Source organism: Protomyctophum parallelum, assembly GCF_964188405.1.
Source record: "Protomyctophum parallelum genome assembly, chromosome: 15".
Taxonomy (NCBI): Eukaryota; Metazoa; Chordata; class Actinopteri; order Myctophiformes; family Myctophidae; genus Protomyctophum; species Protomyctophum parallelum.
In genome coordinates, this window is record NC_139710.1 from 37,234,966 (window position 1) to 37,256,825 (window position 21,860).

Genomic DNA, 21,860 nt, shown 5'->3' on the forward strand with positions numbered 1-21,860 from the left:
TAATGTTCTGACTCGTTGACGTAATGTTCTGACTCGTTGGTATAATTGTTCTGGTGTGCTTCCAGCTTCAACCCCGTGGCTCCTACCAGCTTGATGAAGGTTCTGACACGCATCGCCACCCAGGAGGCTGCCAAGGTGAGGAGAATTAAGAAACATAAGTACATTTTTCATTACATGAGACATGGCCAAAGCATTTCCGGGGGTCCCTAGTCAAAAACGTTGAGAACCCCTGCTTTAAGGTAGGTGTGTGTGTGTGTGCGTGTGTGTTTTGTGGCTCAGAGTGGGACCAATAGGAGGGCAGAGGTCCCTGACAGGGCCGCGTTGGAGCTCCTGTGTTCCGGGAGTTCAGGAGACATCCGCTCTGCCATCAACAGCCTGCAGTTCTCCTCGTTTACAGGTGAGGGCGCCAGAACATAAGCTACTGCAATACAGCACACCTTGATATAGTGTGACAACAAAAAGTGAAGGGTGATTTAACTTGAGTCATATTCTTTGGTTAAAACAAAACCCTGCTATTGTGACTGTAATCGTTGCTATCGAGTGTGTGTTCAGTAACAGTGTTAAATAGCTCTATATTGTGACAGTAATCATTATAGAGTGTGTTCAGTAACCGTGTTAAATAGCTCTATATTGTGACGGTAATCATTGCTATAGAGTGTGATCAGTAACAGTGTTAAATAGCTCTATATTGTGACGGTAATCATTGCTATAGAGTGTGTTCAGTAACACAGATGGCTTAGGGTAGACGACAGAGTACATCCAGAGTCTAGTCTTGCTGTAAACAAGCCGTAGAGCGTTTATGGGTATTTCAACCCTCTTAGTTGTATGTACCGTACGTCACTCTGGATAAGGCTGTGTGCTGAATGACAGTGTTGATTTTGACAGCACATTTAGATTTAGTCATAGTTTTAAGTTAGTTTTTAGGACCTTGCAAACGGGGAGCGATAAAACGCGCCTATAGTTCATTTTCAATGAGACCTGCGTTTTTGCTCGGAGAAGTCGCGGTGCGACAACGCAAGCGTATTTACGTGAGCGCAGTCCCATGAATTTGTTGCGCGCGTGCTCGTTACGTGCACATGCCCGCCACTCACCAGACCTGAATTCGGTTTAGCTTTTCTTTCCGCTTGCGCCACTCTTCAACAGACCTGGAGGACTGGAGGACTTACACAGGAGACCTGTGTTGATCCAGGCAACAACGCCTGCGTTCCTCGCTTCACATTTGCAAGGCCCTTTTTCACATTTTAGTCACCTGGAATGTTTCTGTTCGTCTAGTTTTAGTCGACTAAATCTACAGTTGATTTAGTCAATTAAAATGTATTTTGGCAGGCCTTGATGCCGTCGTAATGGTTGATTTTACGTTTCCATTTAGTTTTCGTCAGTGAAAAAACGGTAGTCGACAAACATTTTCCTCATAGTTTTAGTCGACGATAACAACCCTCCATTGTGAATCCTCCAGACTGTTCGGTGGAGCGGGGGGCGGGGCCATGGGCGTCGTCCAAGAAGGGGAAGTCGTCATCGTCGTCGGGCAGAGTGCCGCGGGGGAAGAGGAAGTCCAAAGACCAGGAGCAGGAAGTTGAGCAGGCCATCGGAGGAAAAGACGCCTCGCTCTTCCTGTTCAGAGCCCTGGGCAAGATCCTCTACTGCAAGAGTAAGCTCCTCCCACAGGGCTTAGCCCCTCCCACAGATCATCTACTGCAAGAGTAAGCTCCTCCCACAGGGCTTAGCCCCTCCCACGGATCGCAATAGTAAGCTCCTCAGGCCACATGGTTTAGCCCCTTCCACATGGCTTAGCCCCTCCTACAGATCATCTACTGCAATAGTATGCTCCTCCCACAGGGTTTAGCCCCACCCACATGGCTTAGCCCCTCCTACAGATCATCTACTGCAATAGTAAGCTCCTCCCACAGGGTTTAGCCACACCCACATGGCTTAGCCCCTCCCACATATCATATACTGCAAGAGTAAACTCCTCCTCCCACTCGATAGTTCCTCCCACATGGCTTAGCTCCTCCCACATATCCTCTACTGCAAGAGTAAGCTCCTCCTCCCACAGGCATATTCCCTCTCGCATGGCTTAGCCCCTCCTGCATATCATCTGCTGCAATAGTAAGCTCCTCCCACATGCATAGTCCCTCCCACATGGCTTAGCCCCTCCCACATATCATCTACTGCAAGATTATGCTCCTCCCACAGGGCTTAGCCCCTCCCACAGGGCTTAGCCCCTCCCACAGGGCTTAGCCCCTCCCAGAGCCATTGCATTATACAGAGTTACGAAAAAATGAAGGCCTGGCCCTACCTGGGCCCTCATCAAACCCTGTACACTCAAGAGAATGTCCCCGCTACCACCCTTAGATCTCCATATACTGTAGGGAGCTGACCTGTTCTGACATTCCTTAACCCATTTAGGCCTAAGGCCGATTCTAAAAACGCCTCTAAATCCTGACCTAAGGTTTCTGAAAAACTTCAAATATTTATTTAGCAGCATCAAAAATTTTACATTTTTGAATACTGTACATACTGTACAGAACCCAAATATGGGTGCCCGGCCTGAGGGGGTAAGATACCAATAGGGGTTCCCGGCCAGAATGGGTTCCTTAACATGTTGATCTGACCTCATCAAACCCTGTACACTCAATGGCCAGTACAGAATTCATTCCATGTTGATCTGCCCCTCCCCCCCCCCCCCCCCCCCCGTGTGTGTGTGTGTGTGTGTGTGTGTGTGTGTGTGTGTGTGTGTGTGTGTGTGTGTGTGTGTGTGTGTGTGTGTGTGTGTGTGTGTGTGTGTGTGTGCATGCGTGTGTATGCGTGCGTGTATACAGGGGAGGCCCCTGTAGACCCCACGGGGCCCGGTCTGCCAGCTCACCTGTCAGAACAGTACAGAGCCAGACTGCTGGAAGATCCTGAGGTAAGCACGCACACACAGACTCACACACACACCTCCATCACCTCCTGTTGTGTATCCACACGGAGACCGTAGCTGACCTATGACCTCTCAATGCTTTTCATTCCGCTGTGAGCTCGTAGAGTGGCTGTAAATAAATTCTACAAAATGTCTTCTAAATCATGACAGTTTTCTAAAAAAACCTCATGTTTCTATATCAGTGCGTTCTCAAACTATTTCATGTCAAGGAGCCCCAGAATTATCTGTTATTTCTCTCAGATTCTTTAAAAAAATAGCAGACCTACAAGCTCGTAGCGCGGCACTTGGAGCTTGGAGCTCGGAGCTTGCTATTAGGTCCTGCTTGTAGGTCTTGCGTATACAAGCAGCCGAAATGAGTTTTCTTCGACCGGTGGCTTGCATCTCCCTTAGAGATAGGGTGAGAAGTTCAGTCACACGAGAGAGAGACTGGAAACGAGCCAGCTTAGGTGGTTCGGGCATCTGTTTAGGATGCCTCTTGGGCGTCTCCCTAGGGAGGTCCTCGATGCACGTCCCACTGGGAGGAGACCCCGGGGCATTTGGTTAGGATGCCTCTCGGGCGTCTCCCTAGGGAGATCCTAGGTCAATATTCCCCCGGGCAAGTGGAACTCTCTCTCTCTCTGTGGTCACTATACATACGTCTGGGGTGGCGGGTTACCTATAGAGGAGGAGAAATACAGACTTTAATATGACGCTCATATTAATATGGATATATGCCTGCCTGGTGTGAGAGGATGGGTGAGGTATCGCTTACCGCCGAGCATGGCCGAACTGTCCCTCTCAGTAGTCAGTGGGGAATGAGCGCAGAAGCAGTCAGTCCTTCCCTTTTAACCTTCCTTGGAAGGTGGCGTAGGCCCTTACACTTGGCCTTGAGCCAATAGGTAGGCGGGGTAGTACGTCTGTTGAATGACGAGGCCGAGTAGGCGTGTTCTTCTTGGCTGCGTTCTGCCTCCTCCCCACTGGCTGCCTGGGCTACTAATATGCTCACCTGGCGGCTGCAGGTGAGTAATTAAAGTAATTAAGTAATTAAAGCGGGTCATGTTTGGAATTGTAACAGCTGCACAAAATAATATATCAATATTCTGATATTAACCTGCCGGCCGCATTAAGTGAAGGTGGGGGCCGCATGTGGCCCCCGGGCCGCCATTTGCCCATGCATGTTGTAAAGTGTGTTTGTGTGTGTGTGTGTCTGTGGTTGTCAGCTGGTGGTGGAGCGTTCGCACATGTCCGCTGACGTGTGTGTGTGTGTGTGTGTGTGTGTGTGTGTGTGCGTCTGTGGTTGTCAGCTGGTGGTGGAGCGGTCCCACATGTCCGCCGACTTCTTCAACCTGTACCTGCACCAGAACTACCTGGACTTCTTCTCCGAGGTGGAGGACGTGGCGAGGGCCAGCGAGTACCTCTCTGATGCTGACTTCCTCACAGGAGAATGGAGCGTGAGTAACTAGGGCTGTACTAGTGCTGTACTAGGGCTGTCAGCGTGAGTAACTAGGGCTGTCAGCGTGTGTAACTAGGGCTGTACTAGGGCTGTCAGCGTGAGTAACTAGGGCTGTACTAGTGCTGTACTAGGGCTGTCAGCGTGAGTAACTAGGGCTGTACTAGGGCTGTCAGTGTGAGTATCTAGAGCTGTACTAGGGCCGTCAGTGTGAGTCATCAAAATGAGTTAATAGCACAGGCAGACTCTTCACAGACTCTTCACATACTAGAGCATGTCTGAAATAAGTGTCGGAGCTGAAATTGACATGTAAATATAAAATAAATGCCCAAACATGTAGCTAGGTGTAATGTTAGAGACCACAGAAGTGAACCTTTCAAGCCTATTTTCCTCAACTCGCTGTTTCTCTGCAAGACATTACTCTATTAGCCATATCTCCAAAACTGGTGGGTCAAACTGAACAACCAATATGTCAATTTGAAGCTATGATTCCCTGCTTTCCCATGACATGAAAAAACTAAATGAAAATTCAAAAAAATCCAATGGCAGTCCCTCAGTCAAACTTAGTCCCACATATTTTCTTTGTCATGGACACTTGTACAGAACATTAATAATTCTACTCTATTTAGAAGCAGCAAAAGATTCACGTGTTTAGATATTTCTATTTACAATGAGATGCGGAACGGGAGCTGGTGCCACTTGGACCCGGACGTAACGTAGGACTACAAAATGACGTCTGACTAAAATACCAAATAGCGGAACCCGTGCAGATAATAATAATAATGCAGTTGGTAATTCATTGATTTGATCCAACTAATGAACAATTGCCGATCTGCAAGCTCACAGCACACTACATCGATGGTGCGTTGTGTGAGCTTGTAGATCGGCCAATTTTCGGCTCTCGATAGCGATGCTAACCGGTAGCGTACTAAAGGGTTTCCTTGTGTTTTTACACAGTCTCGCGGCACCATGGGGGAGTACGGCTCCTCGGTGGCCACCAGGGGGCTCCTGCACTCCAACCGCGGACACATCTCGGTGGGATTCAGACCGCTGCACAAACCCAGCTGGCTGCTGGTCAGCAGGAAGGTACGCGTGCGCACAGTGCACACGCACGCACTCACAGACGCACGCACACACACACACACACACACACACACACACACACACACACACACACACACACACACACAACCCGACAGGATGGTACATTCCAGAACACACACACACACACACACATTTTAAGAATGTATTTATGTCCAGTCCACACAAAGGAAAATGCACAAGGACACAAACATTATGGGTGCAGTTATGTTACAATCACAAGCAAGATCACAAGACACATGTCTTGTGATCATGATACAGAAAGAATGTCACTCAGCAGCGTCTCTGATAGCCATATTTGGTCACATGACAGTGCTCAGGACTAGGCGTAGTCTCATATGGTGGCATAGACGGTACAACAGGGACAGTACAACACTGGTGGCATAGATAGACAGTACAACAGGGACAGTACAACAGGGACAGTACAACACTGGTGGCATAGATAGACAGTACAACAGGGACAGTACAACACTGGTGGCATAGATAGACAGTACAACAGGGACAGTACAACACTGGTGGCATATATAGACAGTACAACAGGGACAGTACAACACCTTTTAGTCTCATATGGTGGCATAGAACAGGGGTGGGCAATTATTTTTTCCCAAGGGGCCGCATTAGCCCTCCAAATATTTTGGAGGGCCGGGCCAAAAGGCTGAACTTAATTATGCATAATATCAATTTTATTTCTATATAAAAAGCAGTAAATGGCCATTTATGTTGATGTACAATAAGAGCGCCCCTCATTTCACATGGGTGTGATTTTCTTTTACTTTGTACTTGCATGCTTGAGACGTTTCCTTTCCCAGTTAAAAACTATGTTTTTGTTTAAGTTACAAGCATTTTATTTTAACAATGAGAACATTAGAGGTAGCTCTTTTAATAGTTGTTCTTCCATGGAGGACCCTGGTGGTGCCACTTTCACAACCCACATGGCTCACTGCCTACTATCAGCGTGAGATGAGCACTGTTGAGTCACTCACAACCATTAAACAACAACGTTCTGAAAACACAATAACAAGCCAACCAGTGATGATATTGTTGAGACCTGGCACCCTGGCAGGCATTGATGTGTGCACGTTCTGCCAGATTTACTTTGTGGTACAACGGTGTCGACTCGCATGCCGAAAACGGACAATCCACAAGCTCACGGTGCATCGCCCAACCGTTCTCAACTTCAGAAGCATGCCACATTCGGGGCGCAACACCGCCTTACGATGCAGCAACACATAGTTTAAGTTAACTTTATTGGCGAGGCGGGTTAGAGCAGGTTAAATAAAGGAATAATGCATAATGGGATTTAACTTGTCCTCCTGCGAGTACGTTTGGTAATCATGCGCCTGCCATACCGTGTTGTGGAGCTGCATGCTTAGCTGGGCTTCATGGCTATTTGCATTCACCGACGCTGTTGTCTCCAATAAATCCAAAAAGCCATTTTCGCATATAAGGGGGGTGAAGGAAGGAAGACAGGTTCTCAATCACACGCAATTCACGTGCACAGTTGACGTGCAGATTGCATGCAGTGTGAGAATACATGGGCTTCAAAATAAAAGCAATGTGGTTTTAGTCCAACCATATGGTACTGAAAGTATGTTTTATTATCTTCCGCGGGCCGGTCAGAATCAGCCAGCGGGCCCCTATCTGAAAATATGTTGTTCCAGAAGCAAAGATTTCAGTTGCAAAAGTTCGCTCTGAAAGAATATATATTCAAAGATTTGCGCCACATTTTCACGATTTTTCAAAAATGGCAGACCTACAAGCTCATAGTGCGGCACTCAGTGCCGCGCTATGAGCTTTTAGATCTGCTATTTTTCAACAGCTAAAGTATAATATAATGCTTAAAACACCAAAATGGATTAAGTCAAGAGCGTCTGCTAAATTGTAACGGAACGTTGATAAATGTCTCTGTGTGTGTATCTGCAGCACCGTGAGAACTGTCTGGCCGCTCAGTCTCTCTTTGCAAACTTCTGTCTGGCTCCGGTCAGCCTGCAGACCGAGCTGCTGCCCTACCTGGCCCAGCTGACCACCCCTCTGAGGAACACAGGTAACTACTACTAACTACCTACCTACCTGGCCCAGCTGACCACCCCTCTGAGGAACACAGGTAACTACTACTAACTACCTACCTACCTGGCCCAGCTGACCACCCCTCTGAGGAACACAGGTAACTACTACTAACTAACTACCACAGCCATCTAATAGAAGAGTTACGACATTGAGGGGGCAGAAACCGAGCGCTTCAGCCTCAATGCGTTGAAAATAGAGCAAGGTAGTGGATGAGGCCTTTCTAGTTCTTTTCATGAGTTTTCCATTTCAAATCGCGCTGGATAAATAAAGCGACTGTGTTTAGTGGCTCAATAGCAACTCCCTGTGACTGCGCGTCTAAAATGTGAATGCTTCTAAAGACTTAGCCAGTGTTGTATGATGTTCCAGGGATTTGAGCTAAAACCGTTCGCTCTGAATGAATATATATTCGCACCACACTTGCACCACAAAAATAGCAGATTTATGTATTTATTTGACAGGGACAATGCAAATTAATCAACATGTCAGTTTACACATCCATGTAAATGGACCAGAGTTAGCCATAAGCTAATTTACATCTGTAGTCCCTGAGTAGGCTCTTAAATTTTTCAACAGCTAAAGTATAACATAATGCTTAAAACACCAAAAGGGGTTCCCGTCATAAATGTGTCACAGCTTCTCTCCATAACTAATGTCCTAACGCCTTAACTATACCATAATAACAGAACGCATGCTTGGAAAGAGAGCTGCTTGTTCTATTTCGTCCCTGCTGACCGCCAGAGGCGGTGCTTTAAGCACTGAATACGTCCCTTCGCGCATGCGCAGTCGAGTATTTTATACCAACAATGTCGGTTGACCCCGTGATGACCCGGAGTCGTCTATAACTTCCGGCAGTCGTCCGGGGCTCAGTCCCTAATTTCTTCTCGCTTTGCGCAAGTTGTACATAGCACAGAGTTCTACAGCAGAATTAAACTGCACGATAACAGAACTATTGCTTTGCTACTACTAAGTCGCCGGTAGTCCCGCGACCATTGTTGGTCGGAGCTGTGACGCGTGCGTTCGCCCTCCAGGGACTGCGACTTAATACTACTATTATTGTATCGTTTTCGAGTGGAGCTGGGCTTCACATCGTCCTCTTTCCCCGTGGGAACAAGGTAAGCAGACAACCCCTGTTCGCATAGGCTGCGTGCGCGCTGCTTCCCTGCAACACACACGGTCGCGTGCTACAAACGGCGACCTGAGCGTCCCGTTTTAGCACCCGTCAAAGTTGAACGGATAGCTCGTTCTCTTTGACAGCTTACGCTGTCTTGTTTTCCCACGAAGGCTGCGCCGCAGTGCTGGTGACGGCAAGCGTTAGCACTACCCGCTCCCAGCACGTGAGTCGACGCTAGTATTATTTGTTTACTACTTACCTATACTACTTATACTTATACTACTTATACTTATAAGTGTACTTATCTACTGCTATATTACTCTGCCTCTCTGAGCGAGTCTTTGCTGGCACTGGCCAGCTATATAGCACCGCCGCGTGCTACAAACGGCGACCTGAGCGTCCCGTTTAGCACCCGTCAAAGTGAACGGATAGCTCGTTCTCTTTGACAGCTTACGCTGTCTTGTTTTCCCACGAAGGCTGCGCCGCAGTGCTAGTGACGGCAAGCGTTAGCGCTACCCGCTCCCAGCACGTGAGTCGACGCTATTATTATTTGCTTACTACTTATACTTATACTACTTATACTTATACTTATACTTATACTACTTATAAGTGTACTTATTTACTGCTATATTACTCTACCTCTCTGAATGAGTCTTTGCTGGCACTGGCCAGCTATATAGCACCACCGCGAGGTTACGTCAGTAACCCCGGTTATATGAATTGGCTTGACTGATTTAGTCACTTGTTCTCAAATAGTGTACTTTAATTTCGGCACAGAGCCATTGCCACTTTATAGGTTGGTTTTTCTGAAATTATATATATATAACTATATCATTATATATATATCATATATACTGGTCTCTGCTAGAGCACCCCTTACCTGGCATAGGCGGCGTGCGCGCCCCCTCCCTCCAGCTAAGCGGCCTTTAGCAGCTACAGTAGCCTCTACTGGCACAGGCAGCGTCCGCGCTCCCTTCCTACCAGTTTACGGCTCCACCCCTAGCGACCACTAGCGTCCGCGCTCTGGGCTACATCTGCGGGTTTCCAATGGACGAACCCCGCCACCACCTGTGCACCTCCTGCCAGGCTCCTCTGCGGCCAGAGGATGGGCATGACCTCTGCCCTGGGTGCCTTGGCCCCCAACATCTGAGGGAGGCACTCGGTGACAACCCATGTCACGTGGACGCAGGAGCGTCCAATCTCTCTCGCCGGTAATGAAGGCTAACAAAACCCTCCCCGGACAGAAGATACGTTATCGTTTAAAGCGGCGCTATCCCCGCTAAACAGACGTTCATATGATATCATATACTTATCATGGCATAACCTCCTGTGTGTGGGTAAAGGCTGCGTTCGCGCCGCCTCCCTGCTCTGCATACGAGGTCTGTTCGACTGTGAACGCTAGCGCTTATTATAAGCGACTATAAGACTTGCCGAAGGATAAGAACACTGTCATATTGCCTTCGTTTGTTAAACACGCTACTTTTTAGCTTTGTTTAGCCCCTGCTGGTGATGGCAAGAGCCTTGCTGGCCAAAGCCATATACCGATATTGGCAGCATTCAAGCTTAACTGCTTTTGCGAATAGCTGTATTGTTGTTATTATCAGCCCGGTACAGGAGCAGCTTCCTGCGTCCTCCCAGGGTATTGATGTTGCTACCAGTATAGTTTGTAGCAAAATAGTATTAACAGCTACTGGTGTACATAGCCTGTCTGGTTGTTAACCCAGCTGGCCCCCAGTAGTGGGCCTAGCTGAAGCTGCTACCAGTATGTCTGGAGCTCAAAGCTCCATTAACAGTTTTTTGCATATACAGTGGGTGCAACCTGGTTTGTTCCCACAGGTCGGATTAGTGCCCCTGGGTACCTGTAGGTCCTATTAGCCCAGCTGGTCCCCAGCACAGAGTATCTGGCGCTGCTGACAGCGTAGCTCACAGCTGCTACCAGTAGCTTAAAGTTAAAGCTGTTTATGAACAGGCTATAGCTTGTCTTGTTTTTTAGTAGCCTAGCTGGTCTCCAGCATAGCTCTCTAACTGGCGCTGCTACCTGTAGTTGTAGCCCAAGCGCTTATTATACTATTGAAGATAAAAAGCTATCTGTATATAGCTTGCCTTACTGTTTGTTGGCACAGCTGGTACAGGGCAGGCAGCGTATGCGCTCCGCTCCTCCAGCATACGGCCAGCTTGATGTTACTTACTACTAATCGTTTGTTAGCTCAAGCATTTATTAACAGCTATTGGTGTATAGCTTGTTATGTTCATTAGCTGCAGCTGATACAGGCAGCGTACGCGCTCCCTTCCTTCAGCAGGTGGCCCCTATCGGTGGAGCTATCGGTTGTAGCCTTTTCTCCAAAACTAGCTTGTGTCGGTTTATTTAACCGAACCTGGCTGGGGTAGGCAGCGGTAGCGCTCCCTCCTCCCAGCATGAATGCGTAGTAGTGCACACGTGACTAGTGTATTGGAAGTGTCTTTTGTTTCGCTCTGGACTAGCAAACATAAATAATAATGCACTGGAGTTTGGATAAGCGTCATAGTGCCGTGATAAACGGTCACATAGGAAACACTACAGCTGCTACATAGCAGCGTCCAAACCTTGACTGAAGGCTACTTTATTATCATAAATTATAAGTAAGCCTCCGCCGGGGGTACAGGTAGCGTAAAGCTCCCCTCCCCCACCGCGACCATGCAGGTCGCACAGTCTATCTAACAGCAACGTTTGTGTGCTGTTTCTATGATGCACTTTACATCTGGTTGAATCTCAAAGTGCTGCAATGAGCATTTGCATAAACGTAAATGCATATTCACATGCTGCGGCAGGTATAGCAGCATTCAGTTTTTCGATTAAGTCATTATATGCCGATCTAAGTTAAAGCCTCTGCTGGCACAGGCAGCGTACGCGCCCCCTCCCTGCAGCATATGGCCAACACCTAGCAAACCAGTAGCGTCCGCGCCCTGGGCTAGTTGGGACTGGTGTGCACCGGCCGGTCCAAAGGAACCGGTGCCACCACAACGGAGAGCACCCACTTTCGTACCTCGAAAGCCTCTGCTGGTACAGACAGCGTATGCGCTCCCTCAAGCATATGGCCAACACCTAGCAACCAGTAGCGTCCGCGCCCTGGGCTAGTTGGGACTTGTGTGCACCGGCCGGTCCAGAGTAACCGGTGCCACCACAATGGAGAGCTCCCACTTTTGTACCTCGTGTGAAGCTCTCCTTCAGCCGTGAGCCGACCTTGGTCCTGCCCCGTGTGCCAGGAGGAAAAGGTCTGACCGCTGACTACAGCAGATCCGAGAGGGCTCAGCTATCTGCAGAGTTGGCCCGCATGAGGGCCATGCTCACTTCAGATAACACCTAGGCACCTCGGAGGGTGCCGAAGCGCCTACCTCTCCGATGCCACAACTGACTCGAGGTTGATGTGCTCTCCCCGACAGCTTAAGCTACGCACTTCCATGACTGAGGAAGATGCAGAAGGCGGTGCCTCCCAGGCATCAGAGCCGGCCTCCCACTTCTCAGCTCATGCGCATAGCCGTGGAACGCATACTAAAGCAGGCAGTCGGCTCCTCCAAGCGCCTTCTTCTTGCTGTCTTCGCCGTCCCCCACGCCTGTACCTGAGACAGCTACAGGCCTGCCGGGCGAACGATCAGGGCCCTCTCCCATCTCTATACCGATGGTGAAATCCTGGCAGCCCTGCCCTGATTGGGAAAAGTGTCCTGAGACAACCCGTCGCGACGTGACACTTTAATAGATTTGAACGCACAAGGCGATAAGGGCTGGCCTGGGTTACATGCCAGCCACCAAGCCTGTCATTGCATCCCTCATTGTGTTCCCCAACGAGGCCCGGCGGCAGAACGCTAGGTGACCTCGACCCCAGTGCAGGAGCACAGACAACCTGCTCACTGGGGCCTCCCGTTCACACTTAATAGTGGCAACGTTAATACTGGCTCAGTCACCTTTGGTGTGTCACTGGAGGCATTGGCGTCATGTCCTCAGAGCGTGGGCGGCTGATGTCCATCGTATCTCTAGCCCGTCGCCAAGTCGGGTTTTCAGTCAAGCTTGACTGATGAGCCTAGGCCAACTCTCCGTAGTCTCCCTGAGGAGCCAGGAGCACTAGGTGGTTCAGCCGGGCGAGAATCGCCGGAGCGAACCATCCAGGGGGGGAAGACCAGGCTGCAGCTTGCAGGCCTACGACACATCCCGCCTCCCAAAGGGCCGAGCTCCAACATTGATGAAATCATCTTGACTGCCCTCGGAGCTCGCGTATCACCGCCGGCCCACACTAGAGGCCAGCGTGTTCCCTGGCGTCCCACGCAGGGACCTGACTGTGACTGTGACTTTCCGGGCTGTGCAGTGCCTTCTGACGCCAGCCCCCCATATCCGGCGGGTCAAAATGGCCATTATCAGCAACATGACGAGAGCCCTACTATCAGACCAGGAGTGATGTGTCCTCCTGCCCAAGGGCGCAACAGAGGCTGTATATCCTCAGTCACACTAAGGGAAGTCCGATCTACATACTTCCTCGTGACGCAAGACAGACGGGTGTCGACATGTCTTGAATCTGATGGGACCCATATGAAGTTTATGCCAGTCTACTGGGCCGAACACGGCAATGTGCTGGAGCGGCAAGTGGTGCGCTCCGCTCTATAGCACACATTCTCATACTCATGGGACCTTAACCGGGTACTGGACGCCCTGTGCGGGCCTACCTTCGAACCCTTGGCACATGCAGAGCTGAAGTGGGTGTCATGCAAGACAGCCCTTCTCCTGGCCATTACATTGGCAAAGCGTGTCAGTGAACTGCACGCTCTGTCAGTCAGCGAATCATGTCTGAGGTGGAACGCAGACGGCTCGGGGGTCACGCTGTGGCCAAACATAGCATTCCTCCCGAAGGTGCTGTCGCAGGCTCACCTCAACCGGCCTATCAGGCTGGCTCGATTCAACCCCCCACCTGGGGAGCTGACAGACAAACTGGAGCTGTTGTGCCCAGTCCGGGCCCTGAGAGCCTACATTGAAGCTACTGCACGCATCAGGCGAGCAGAGCAGCTGTTCTTTTGCCATAGTGGTGTGAACAAAGGCGGCGCTCCCTCCAAGCAGCGCCTGTCCCACTGGATTGTAGACACAATCAGCCACGCCTATGAGGCAAGTAACCTCCCCGTACCATCAGGGGTACGGTGCCACTCTACAAGGAGCATTTCCACATCATGGGCTGCCATGAGAGGGGTGCCCTTGGAGGACATTTGTGCCGCCGCCTCATGGGCTTCGGCAGGCACTTTCTCAAGGTACTACAGGGTGAATGTTGCCACTCCCCACCCAGTGGACGTGGCCCTCTTCCCCGAATCCTCCGGTTCTACCCTTTGAGGTCTGTAATCAGGATTCCTCGTGACTTGGCTGGTATAAGTCATTCAGTGCTTAAAGCACCGCCTCTGGCGGTCAGCAGGGACGAAATAGAACGATAGTTACGTATGTAACTACGGTTCTATGAGTCCTGAATGACCGCCAGAGGCACTCTTGTCACTCAGAATCCTCGTGTTCTCGCGAGAAGATTCTGTAGGGACTGAGCCCCGGACGACTGCCGGAAGTTATAGACGACTCCGGGTCATCACGGGGTCAACCGACATTGTTGGTATAAAATACTCGACTGCGCATGCGCGAAGGGACGTATTCAGTGCTTAAAGCACCGCCTCTGGCGGTCATTCAGGACTCATAGAACCGTAGTTACATACGTAACTATCGTTTGAGTGAGTGTCATGCAGTACCCCTCGTGAACCAGTAGGTGTCCTACCTGACCACAAGTAGCTCTGCTGCAGAACACACATGCTCTTTGTATCATCTATTGTATCAATAATAATAAAGCTTTATTTATATAGCACCTTTTAAAACGCCGTTACAAAGTGCTTCACAAAATAAACAATAATAACAGTAAAATGTCACACAAAACAGGACATTTTAAAACGATGCAAAAAAGTGACATCTTGTCTTCTTTTCAGTGAGCGTCACTCACAAGGACTTTATGCATATCCGATCACTAATACCATCGTTATCTATTGTTGAAGACTTTAATTAAAAAGAGGATCCACTTCCGAGAAATGATCATTCATGAAGGATATAGAACTCACTTCTACTCACATAGTTTGTTTAGATCTGGTGGTGCAGGTGGTGACAAACGATTTGTAACTTCCAAGGTTCAAGGTTGTGCTTTTTTGATACATCTTGTGTACAGGTAGGCCTACATAAGAGTACCCCACCCCCCCTCCAACACCACAAGAAGCAAATATTTGACTTAAAAAACGTTAGCTCTGAAAGAATATATACTGCATATTCAAAGATTTGCACCACGTTTTCACGATAAAATAACAGATCTACAAGCTTGTAGTGCGGCACTCGGTGCCGCTCTATGAGCTTGTAGATCTGCTATTTAACAGCCAAAGCATAACGTAATGCTTGAAACACCAAAAGGGGTTCCCGTCCTGTCTGAAGTATAAGTTGACATTACTGTGTGTGTGTGTGTGTGTGTGTGTGTGTGTGTGTGTGTGTGTGTGTGTGTGTGTGTGTGTGTGTGTGTGTGTGTGTGTGTGTGTGTGTGTGTGTGTGTGTGTGTGTGTGTCTCAGCTCAGATCACCTTCATTCAGGACGTGGGACGTCTCCCAAGACGACTTTTCCCTGGCAGGTAATAAATATTTTTATTTTATTTATTTGTATTTGTATTTGTATTTATTTTATTTTATCATCACTGATTTCAGCCTGTTGTTTTCTCACTGCCCCATTCTCTCTTCTACTCTACGTAGAACAACACAAATACATTTGATTAAATCCTTGTAAAGCTGCTATAAGCAATAATATGTCTAGATTTGAATGACCTTTTCTTTTTTTTTGTATTCAGACAGCCAGCAATGTGTAGAACACTCCCAAAATAAATTACGTCTCTGTGACACATCTAGCTGCAATCTGCATTCAAATATTTTCCTAGAAGCTTTGTCATTGGTCATCTGATGCTCTCTGTAGAAAGCTTTTAGGACTTTGGGACCCGTCTCCGGTTTGAAGCTTTCCGTGATAAAGGGCTCGCGGTCTAAGCCCCAAAACACACACACAGTTATGGACGTAAACCGACTTGAGTCCTCGGCTGGTCTTCCCTGTCCGCAGCGATGGGGCAGCCAGCCTTGAAATGGGCCTCCAGATCCTGGCCCATTTCTGCTATAATATTTATAATATATAATATATTGTAGATGGCAACAGAAACCCCAAAAGGGGTTCCCGTCCTGAATGTGTTAAGCCCCACCTCTGCCCTTATTATTAAAAAAATAACACTAACACTAAACGGAAATTGAAAACAAAAAAATGTCAAAACTAAATGAAAGAAATAACGGTAGTGGGTCGCACACACCAAGACTGCAGTTCAAAACATTCACACTGATGAAGGCTGGATAGTTGAAATGTTTGTCCTCTGTTCAAAATGCAAGAATAAATGTTTTGAAATACAGTCTTGGTGTGTGCGACCCGATTACTGTTATTTATTTGATATATTTTGAACGGTTAACGCACCTAAAGTCAGAGCATGAAGAGTACAACTAAATTAATCACATTGACTACACTAACCGTTAGGTCTTGTCTGCACTGCGTCCAGGTTCAAAGCCGAGGCCCTGACGGACAAAGACCCCGGCACACTGGAAGGGGACAGCGACGGTGAAGAGGAGCACAGCCTGGGGAGGACCCCTGCCCCGGGGAACCCTGCTGTGCCTGGGGGCGATAACCCTGCCCTGCCTGACAGCCAGGGTCCGGGGGGAGGGGCCGACATGCCCGCCAGTCAACCCCAACCCACCATCACGGAGGATCTCCTGGAGGACGAGGATCTGCTCATAGAGGAGTACGACAGCGATTAGCGGAGAGGGAAAGAGACGCCCTGTGATGCTTTCGACTGCCTCAAGGGCCTTGCAAACGGGGAGCGATAAAACGCGACCTATAGTTCATTTTCAGTGAGACCTACTTTTTTTACGTGAGCACGTTCCCGTGAATTTGTTGCGCCCATGCTCGTTTCACGCACACGCCCACGACTCACCAGACCTGGATTCGGTTTAGCTTTCTTTTTGCGTTTCTTTTTGAGTTGTCGCGTACCTCTTTAGCAGACCTGTGGTTGATCCAGACCTGTAGCAGACCTGTGGTTGATCCAGACCTGTAGCAGACCTGTGGTTGATCCAGACCTGTAGCAGACCTGTGGTTGATCCAGGCAACAACGTGTGCGTTCCTCGCTTCCCGTTTGAAAGGCCCTTTACTTGGAACACACTGTGACCCTTTTTGTTTATATTAGTTACCGTTCTCGGTGTGCCTGCAGCCGTGCACGGCCCTCGTTACAAGTATATATTCTGTTGAAACGTTGCTCGGTAGAAAGTCCGGGAGGCAGATTAACGTCGCGCAACGTCGTCTGATAAAGGTTTTCACTTATTTTAATTTTTTCGTTTTTCTTTTAGATTTTTTGACCACCTCAACAACCTGAACATTGAACATTGAACATTCTGTGGATTTTCTGTGGCCTGGGGTTTTCTCTGTGTGTTCGGAAGCCTTTTGAGCTGCAATGGAAAAAGCCCAAATCGATCAAATTTGTTGTGACAAATTGTTAGGTCATATATGGGATTTGTGGACTCTTGCATCACAGTCCACAGGCAAATCAGAGCATTTGTTTGAGCCTAATTATTCAGAAAGCCCAAGACCACATGAAAATCTACTGAATGTTCAAAGTTCATGTTTTTAAGGGGCAGTTGAGCTCAGAAAACCTTAAAAAAAGTAATAAGAAAAATTACAAAAAATGTCACCAGACCTTTAATGGGAGATCTCCCCTTTCCCGCATGTCTATTGTGCTCAACTGGTGAATTCAATTTACAGGTTGCTAAGCAACAGATGTTGCCTTTTTGCCGTTCACCTCCACGTTATCGGAAAAAGAGACGGGCATTTATCTCGGATTCCTTTTCCCAGGTCAAAGCGAGCTTTATGTTGAGTAAAGCTCATTTTTGGCCCCACAACCGACAGCCACAAAATCTCTTGGTGAAAAGAAAAGTTGACCGTCTGTCACAACACGCATTCGGTTCACGTCTCAGGTTTTGGCGGACCCTCGAAATAAGGGATTAAAAAATAAAAATAAAACACTGGCGGTTTTTTAAAGCATAAGCACTGCCCCTCTAACACTCTGCACGTCCCTGACTTACAGTAGCATTGGTGGGCGCAGAGGGTCTCTTGGTGGGTCTCTCTGATTGCCTGTTTCTGGCACTTATCCAAACTCACGTACAGATGAGCTCTTAACATCCTAAATAGTGTTGATATTTATTTGATGTGCATATTTAAAACACACACCCCCGCCCAGAAACAAATCCTCATTGAATGTTTGTCACTCTCCTAAACCAAGGAACATTAGAACACACACACACACACAACTTTTCTGATATGTTTTGTTTGATTTTGTTATTCCTTCTTTAACTGTTTCACTTGAGTGGGTGATTATTATTATTATTATTTTGTCATTTAAATACTCACTTGACAGATGTTTTTATTTGTGTGTGAATTATTATTATTATTTTTTTGCTTCATTAAAAGTTGAGCTTTGTTTTGTCCTCGGTAGTTTAATAGTGTTGGTTTCCACCAGTTTAAAAAAAATTGTTTAAGATTACAGTAGCCAACACCGTAAGTACACACTGTTATAATGTAATATTGATGAATAACCTGCTACCTATAATACATTACTACTCACGTCATGGTCATATAATTCGTTATTTTGATTGTTTTTAACAAGAGTGTAAGTATAGTGCTGTTTTTACACACACACACACACACACACACACACACAGAGACTCGCAAACACACACGTGACACGGACAAGTGCAAAACCCACTCTTAAAGCAGGGGTTCTCAACCTTTTTGGCTGGGGACCCCCGGAAATGCTTTGGCCATGTCTCGTGACCACCTCCCCGCCCCCCATCCCCACCCCACATTCATAAACTAATTCTGTAGGTGTAAGCTATAATACACTAGCCTGGCTAATAAGCCAGACCGAATCAGCCGTTGGCAAAAGAAATTGCCTGCCGGTGGATAGTGTAATTTGAGTCTGGCTTATTAGCCAGGCTAATAATACACTGCAGTGTATTGGAGCCGAGGAGGACAGGTCTGTCCCCTGCGTGCCGCACTCTCTTCTGCTCCTCTCTTATGTAGGGAAAGGCCACCCTCGTTAGCCACTGGAATGTCTGTTTGGACTCAGGCCTTCTCCACCAATCAATGGCTGCCCCCGAGTTTCCCCCACCAATGGATGGCCGGCTGGAAGTCTCCCCTCCATTGGACGGCTGTCCACCGCGCTCTGCATCCATCCAGTCACGCCCAGGCTCACGGTGCCATCTCCATCTGGGACAATGCACAGGGCGCGCACACCACTTCACACCAGGACCAAAAGTCATGTCACCGAATAGGAGTCATATGTCACAGTACAAACCATCTCACAGAATACGACCCCAGTCGTAACACCAAGGTAACGGGACATCTTTGCGCTGCGTAAAATATGCCTTCTCCGTTTCCAACTGTGTTCAGCTCCGAGTCCTCACGCGCCACATTGTTTGCTTCATTTCCTTTATTTACTGCGGATTGCATTCACACCTGCACCGAATCGTAATCAAGTGCGATTGGAAGCGAAGCGAAACCCCCGTTTTTCCTCGGAGTAGAATGCGGTTCTTTGATACGCATTAGGATTCGAATGGGCCTTCACACCTGCCAAACGAAGTGCACTTTCTGAAAATGCGCAGCAGGATTCGTTTTAATCGCGTGTGAATGTGACCTAAGACGTATCGGAGGCCGATCCCGTATTCATCTCTAGTCAGAGGATGCCCATGGTCAGGTCCTGGATAGCTCCAGCCTCCACAAGTTTTACCAGAAACTGCTTTTCTTTCACTATGTTATGATTGCCCCATTTGGTCACTGCTGACATTTTGAGGTTGTCGTAGTAATGCAAAGAAGCGTCGGGGTCGCTCATGTCGTAGCCAAAACCAGCCACTGCCACTCGGTCACAGTGGTGAAGGGCCATCGTTATGGCAATCACCCCCGTGGTGGGAATATTGCCCTTCTTATTGGCCCAAATTGGCCGACCATCGTTGTACGGAAAGCCGATGAGCTTGAAAGAGGCCTCCCTGATGAAGTATGGGTTCAGGATCCGCATGTCCGCAGCCTCTCTAGGTTATGTGCTCTGCCACTGCCTTCATCTTGTCTTTGAATACCATGTGTTGGAACCACTCGAGGTCCTCATCATGAAAGGCGGCGAGGACGAACAGCGACCGGTTCTCTATCTGCCCCGTCCTGTCGGGGCAGCTTAAGGGGTACAAGATGCGCATAGTGGTCTTGGAGCCGACGTCTCCTTCGTAGTCTTTCACCGCAGCTGCGTTGAGCCTCACAACAACGTCATACGTATCGATCGTCCGGCCCAGATACTTGTTCGTGAGGATGCCTCCGTTCCCCACGATGATGCATCTCTTTGCTTTTAACCCGTCAAGCTCCTCCCCTAGACCGTAGATTCCTGTAGCTGACAGAATGTCGTCTACGATCGTCTCTTGTGATTTAATTCCAAAAGGTAGGCCATACTCGCTGATGTTGGGGAATCTCTTAAAGTTTGGATCGAGGAACATGGGAACTGGTATGGATCCAAATCCTGGGTACAGGCCGGCCGTCTTGCACGCTGCAAAGCCAAGCTTGCAACCTGTTCTCGATTCATCGTGCCCTGCACTGGCACTGCCCTTCAAGTCCAAGACAACCAGGGCCAGGGCTATGATACAAACCAAACAAATACAAACCAAACTAGAAAAAGTGCCCTTCTGGGCACAGGTCTCCACCAGGATAGGAATGTAGGACATTGCAGCTTGCCTTCATCTGGTGGTTGGATAAAAGGGCAACAAAAGTAAACTAGGGAGTTGGCAACTTGGCATACAAAGTTATCCACAGATCCGTGCAGTTAGAGGTAAAAACACTTTTCGGCCAGTTATAGCGCCACCTTGAGGCTGAGTTGAAATTGTTCATGTGGCATTTCTTCCTCGGCCTAGTGGGAATGTGCGTGCACAATTTCACGGAAATCACGCGATGTGTTCATGATTTGCAGCATTTTGTTTGAAACTGAGCACTCCTGTGAACTTTGGAAGCCAATCTTAACCAATCAGGATGGAATCTGAGAAATCTGAAAGACCCGTTTCGTTGAATGGCTCTAGAGAGACTGTGTACCAATTTGAAAGTTTGGGGCAGAGGTTCATCATTGGCATCCAGGGAGTGTGTGTGCAAAATTTGGCATCGACCGGGTTAACGGTGGCCGAGATTAGCTGCTCACGGACACACACACGGACGGAGTGCAAAACATACTCTCCCCCCATGCCTTCGGCCTGGTGGAGACAACAAAGAGCCTTCCTATGCATTGTATACCTGAAATTAAAACACCGGAGAGAGAGCGCCCCTGGTGATGGTTTCACCAGGTGAATTGCACAGTATAGGTGTTATGCCAGATGTATGTCTGTCTGTGTAACAGGTTACACAGAAGAAAATGCCAGAATATAGTTTTGGGAGAAAATAAATGTGATTTCTCTCAAATATTAAAACTGGGTCAGCATGCAACCAAAACAGTTTTCTCCTCTACAGTATGATATGGAGACCCAATATGGAGTCTATGTGAGTTGTCGACTCACCCACACTCTGGACCGAGCAGAAAGCACTGAGGGGCACAAAAGTGTTGCCATTTTATCATGATTATTAGTGAGGACCAATTATAATATAATTGGTCCTCACTAATAATCATGATAAAATGGCAACAATTATATCTTCATATAATTATTATATGAAGATAGGTTGAAAAGTGGTGAAGTGGTCCTTTAAGCTGGCTGTTGTAACCTAGAGTCCAGTGCATTCTGACAACTTCCGGTCCAGGACTTGTTTGTCACTCTTCTAATAATGGCTCTGCGGCACTTTGACTTTGATCACAGTTGATTCGTCGTAGTACAATTAAATATAATTAATACATTAACCGAATATGATACAGTACAGTAGGCCTACAATCAATCTCCAATTTGTCACGGAAGTTAATCTAATGTCTTCCGCAGATTCAGAAGGGGATTTATTAATTTATTGCGGTTTGATTCATCTCTCTCTCTCTGTCTCTAGTCTAAAGTGAAAGTCGCAGGTAAAGCAACGCAGCAGCTGCGTCACAAGGGAATTAGTGAGCTAACTAATACAGTGACTCGCTGCCGCT

General features: G+C 48.0%; 3 protein-coding genes across 3 annotated transcripts in view; 1 reads left to right on the forward strand and 2 right to left on the reverse strand.

Annotated features, from left to right (window-relative positions):
• The window catches only part of rad17 (RAD17 checkpoint clamp loader component), a 29,279-nt gene extending 11,069 nt beyond the window's left edge, over nucleotides 1–18,210 (forward strand). Inside the window, exons 9-17 of the mRNA XM_083783451.1 lie at nucleotides 66–135; nucleotides 280–397; nucleotides 1,457–1,648; nucleotides 2,820–2,905; nucleotides 4,204–4,350; nucleotides 5,307–5,435; nucleotides 7,374–7,494; nucleotides 15,224–15,281; nucleotides 16,236–18,210. Coding sequence (XP_083639577.1) covers nucleotides 66–135; nucleotides 280–397; nucleotides 1,457–1,648; nucleotides 2,820–2,905; nucleotides 4,204–4,350; nucleotides 5,307–5,435; nucleotides 7,374–7,494; nucleotides 15,224–15,281; nucleotides 16,236–16,491 — 1,177 coding nt within the window. The 3' untranslated portion in view covers nucleotides 16,492–18,210. The remainder of the gene's footprint in view (nucleotides 1–65; nucleotides 136–279; nucleotides 398–1,456; nucleotides 1,649–2,819; nucleotides 2,906–4,203; nucleotides 4,351–5,306; nucleotides 5,436–7,373; nucleotides 7,495–15,223; nucleotides 15,282–16,235) is intronic.
• The window catches only part of mtmr3 (myotubularin related protein 3), a 401,420-nt gene that overhangs the window by 159,502 nt on the left and 220,058 nt on the right, over nucleotides 1–21,860 (reverse strand). The window lies entirely within an intron of this gene.
• On the reverse strand, nucleotides 19,458–20,259 carry LOC310871835 (CMP-N-acetylneuraminate-beta-1,4-galactoside alpha-2,3-sialyltransferase-like; the record flags this gene model as incomplete). Its single annotated transcript, XM_083783470.1, is given in 2 exon segments — nucleotides 19,458–19,814; nucleotides 19,816–20,259. Coding segments are annotated over 2 exon segments (801 nt in total).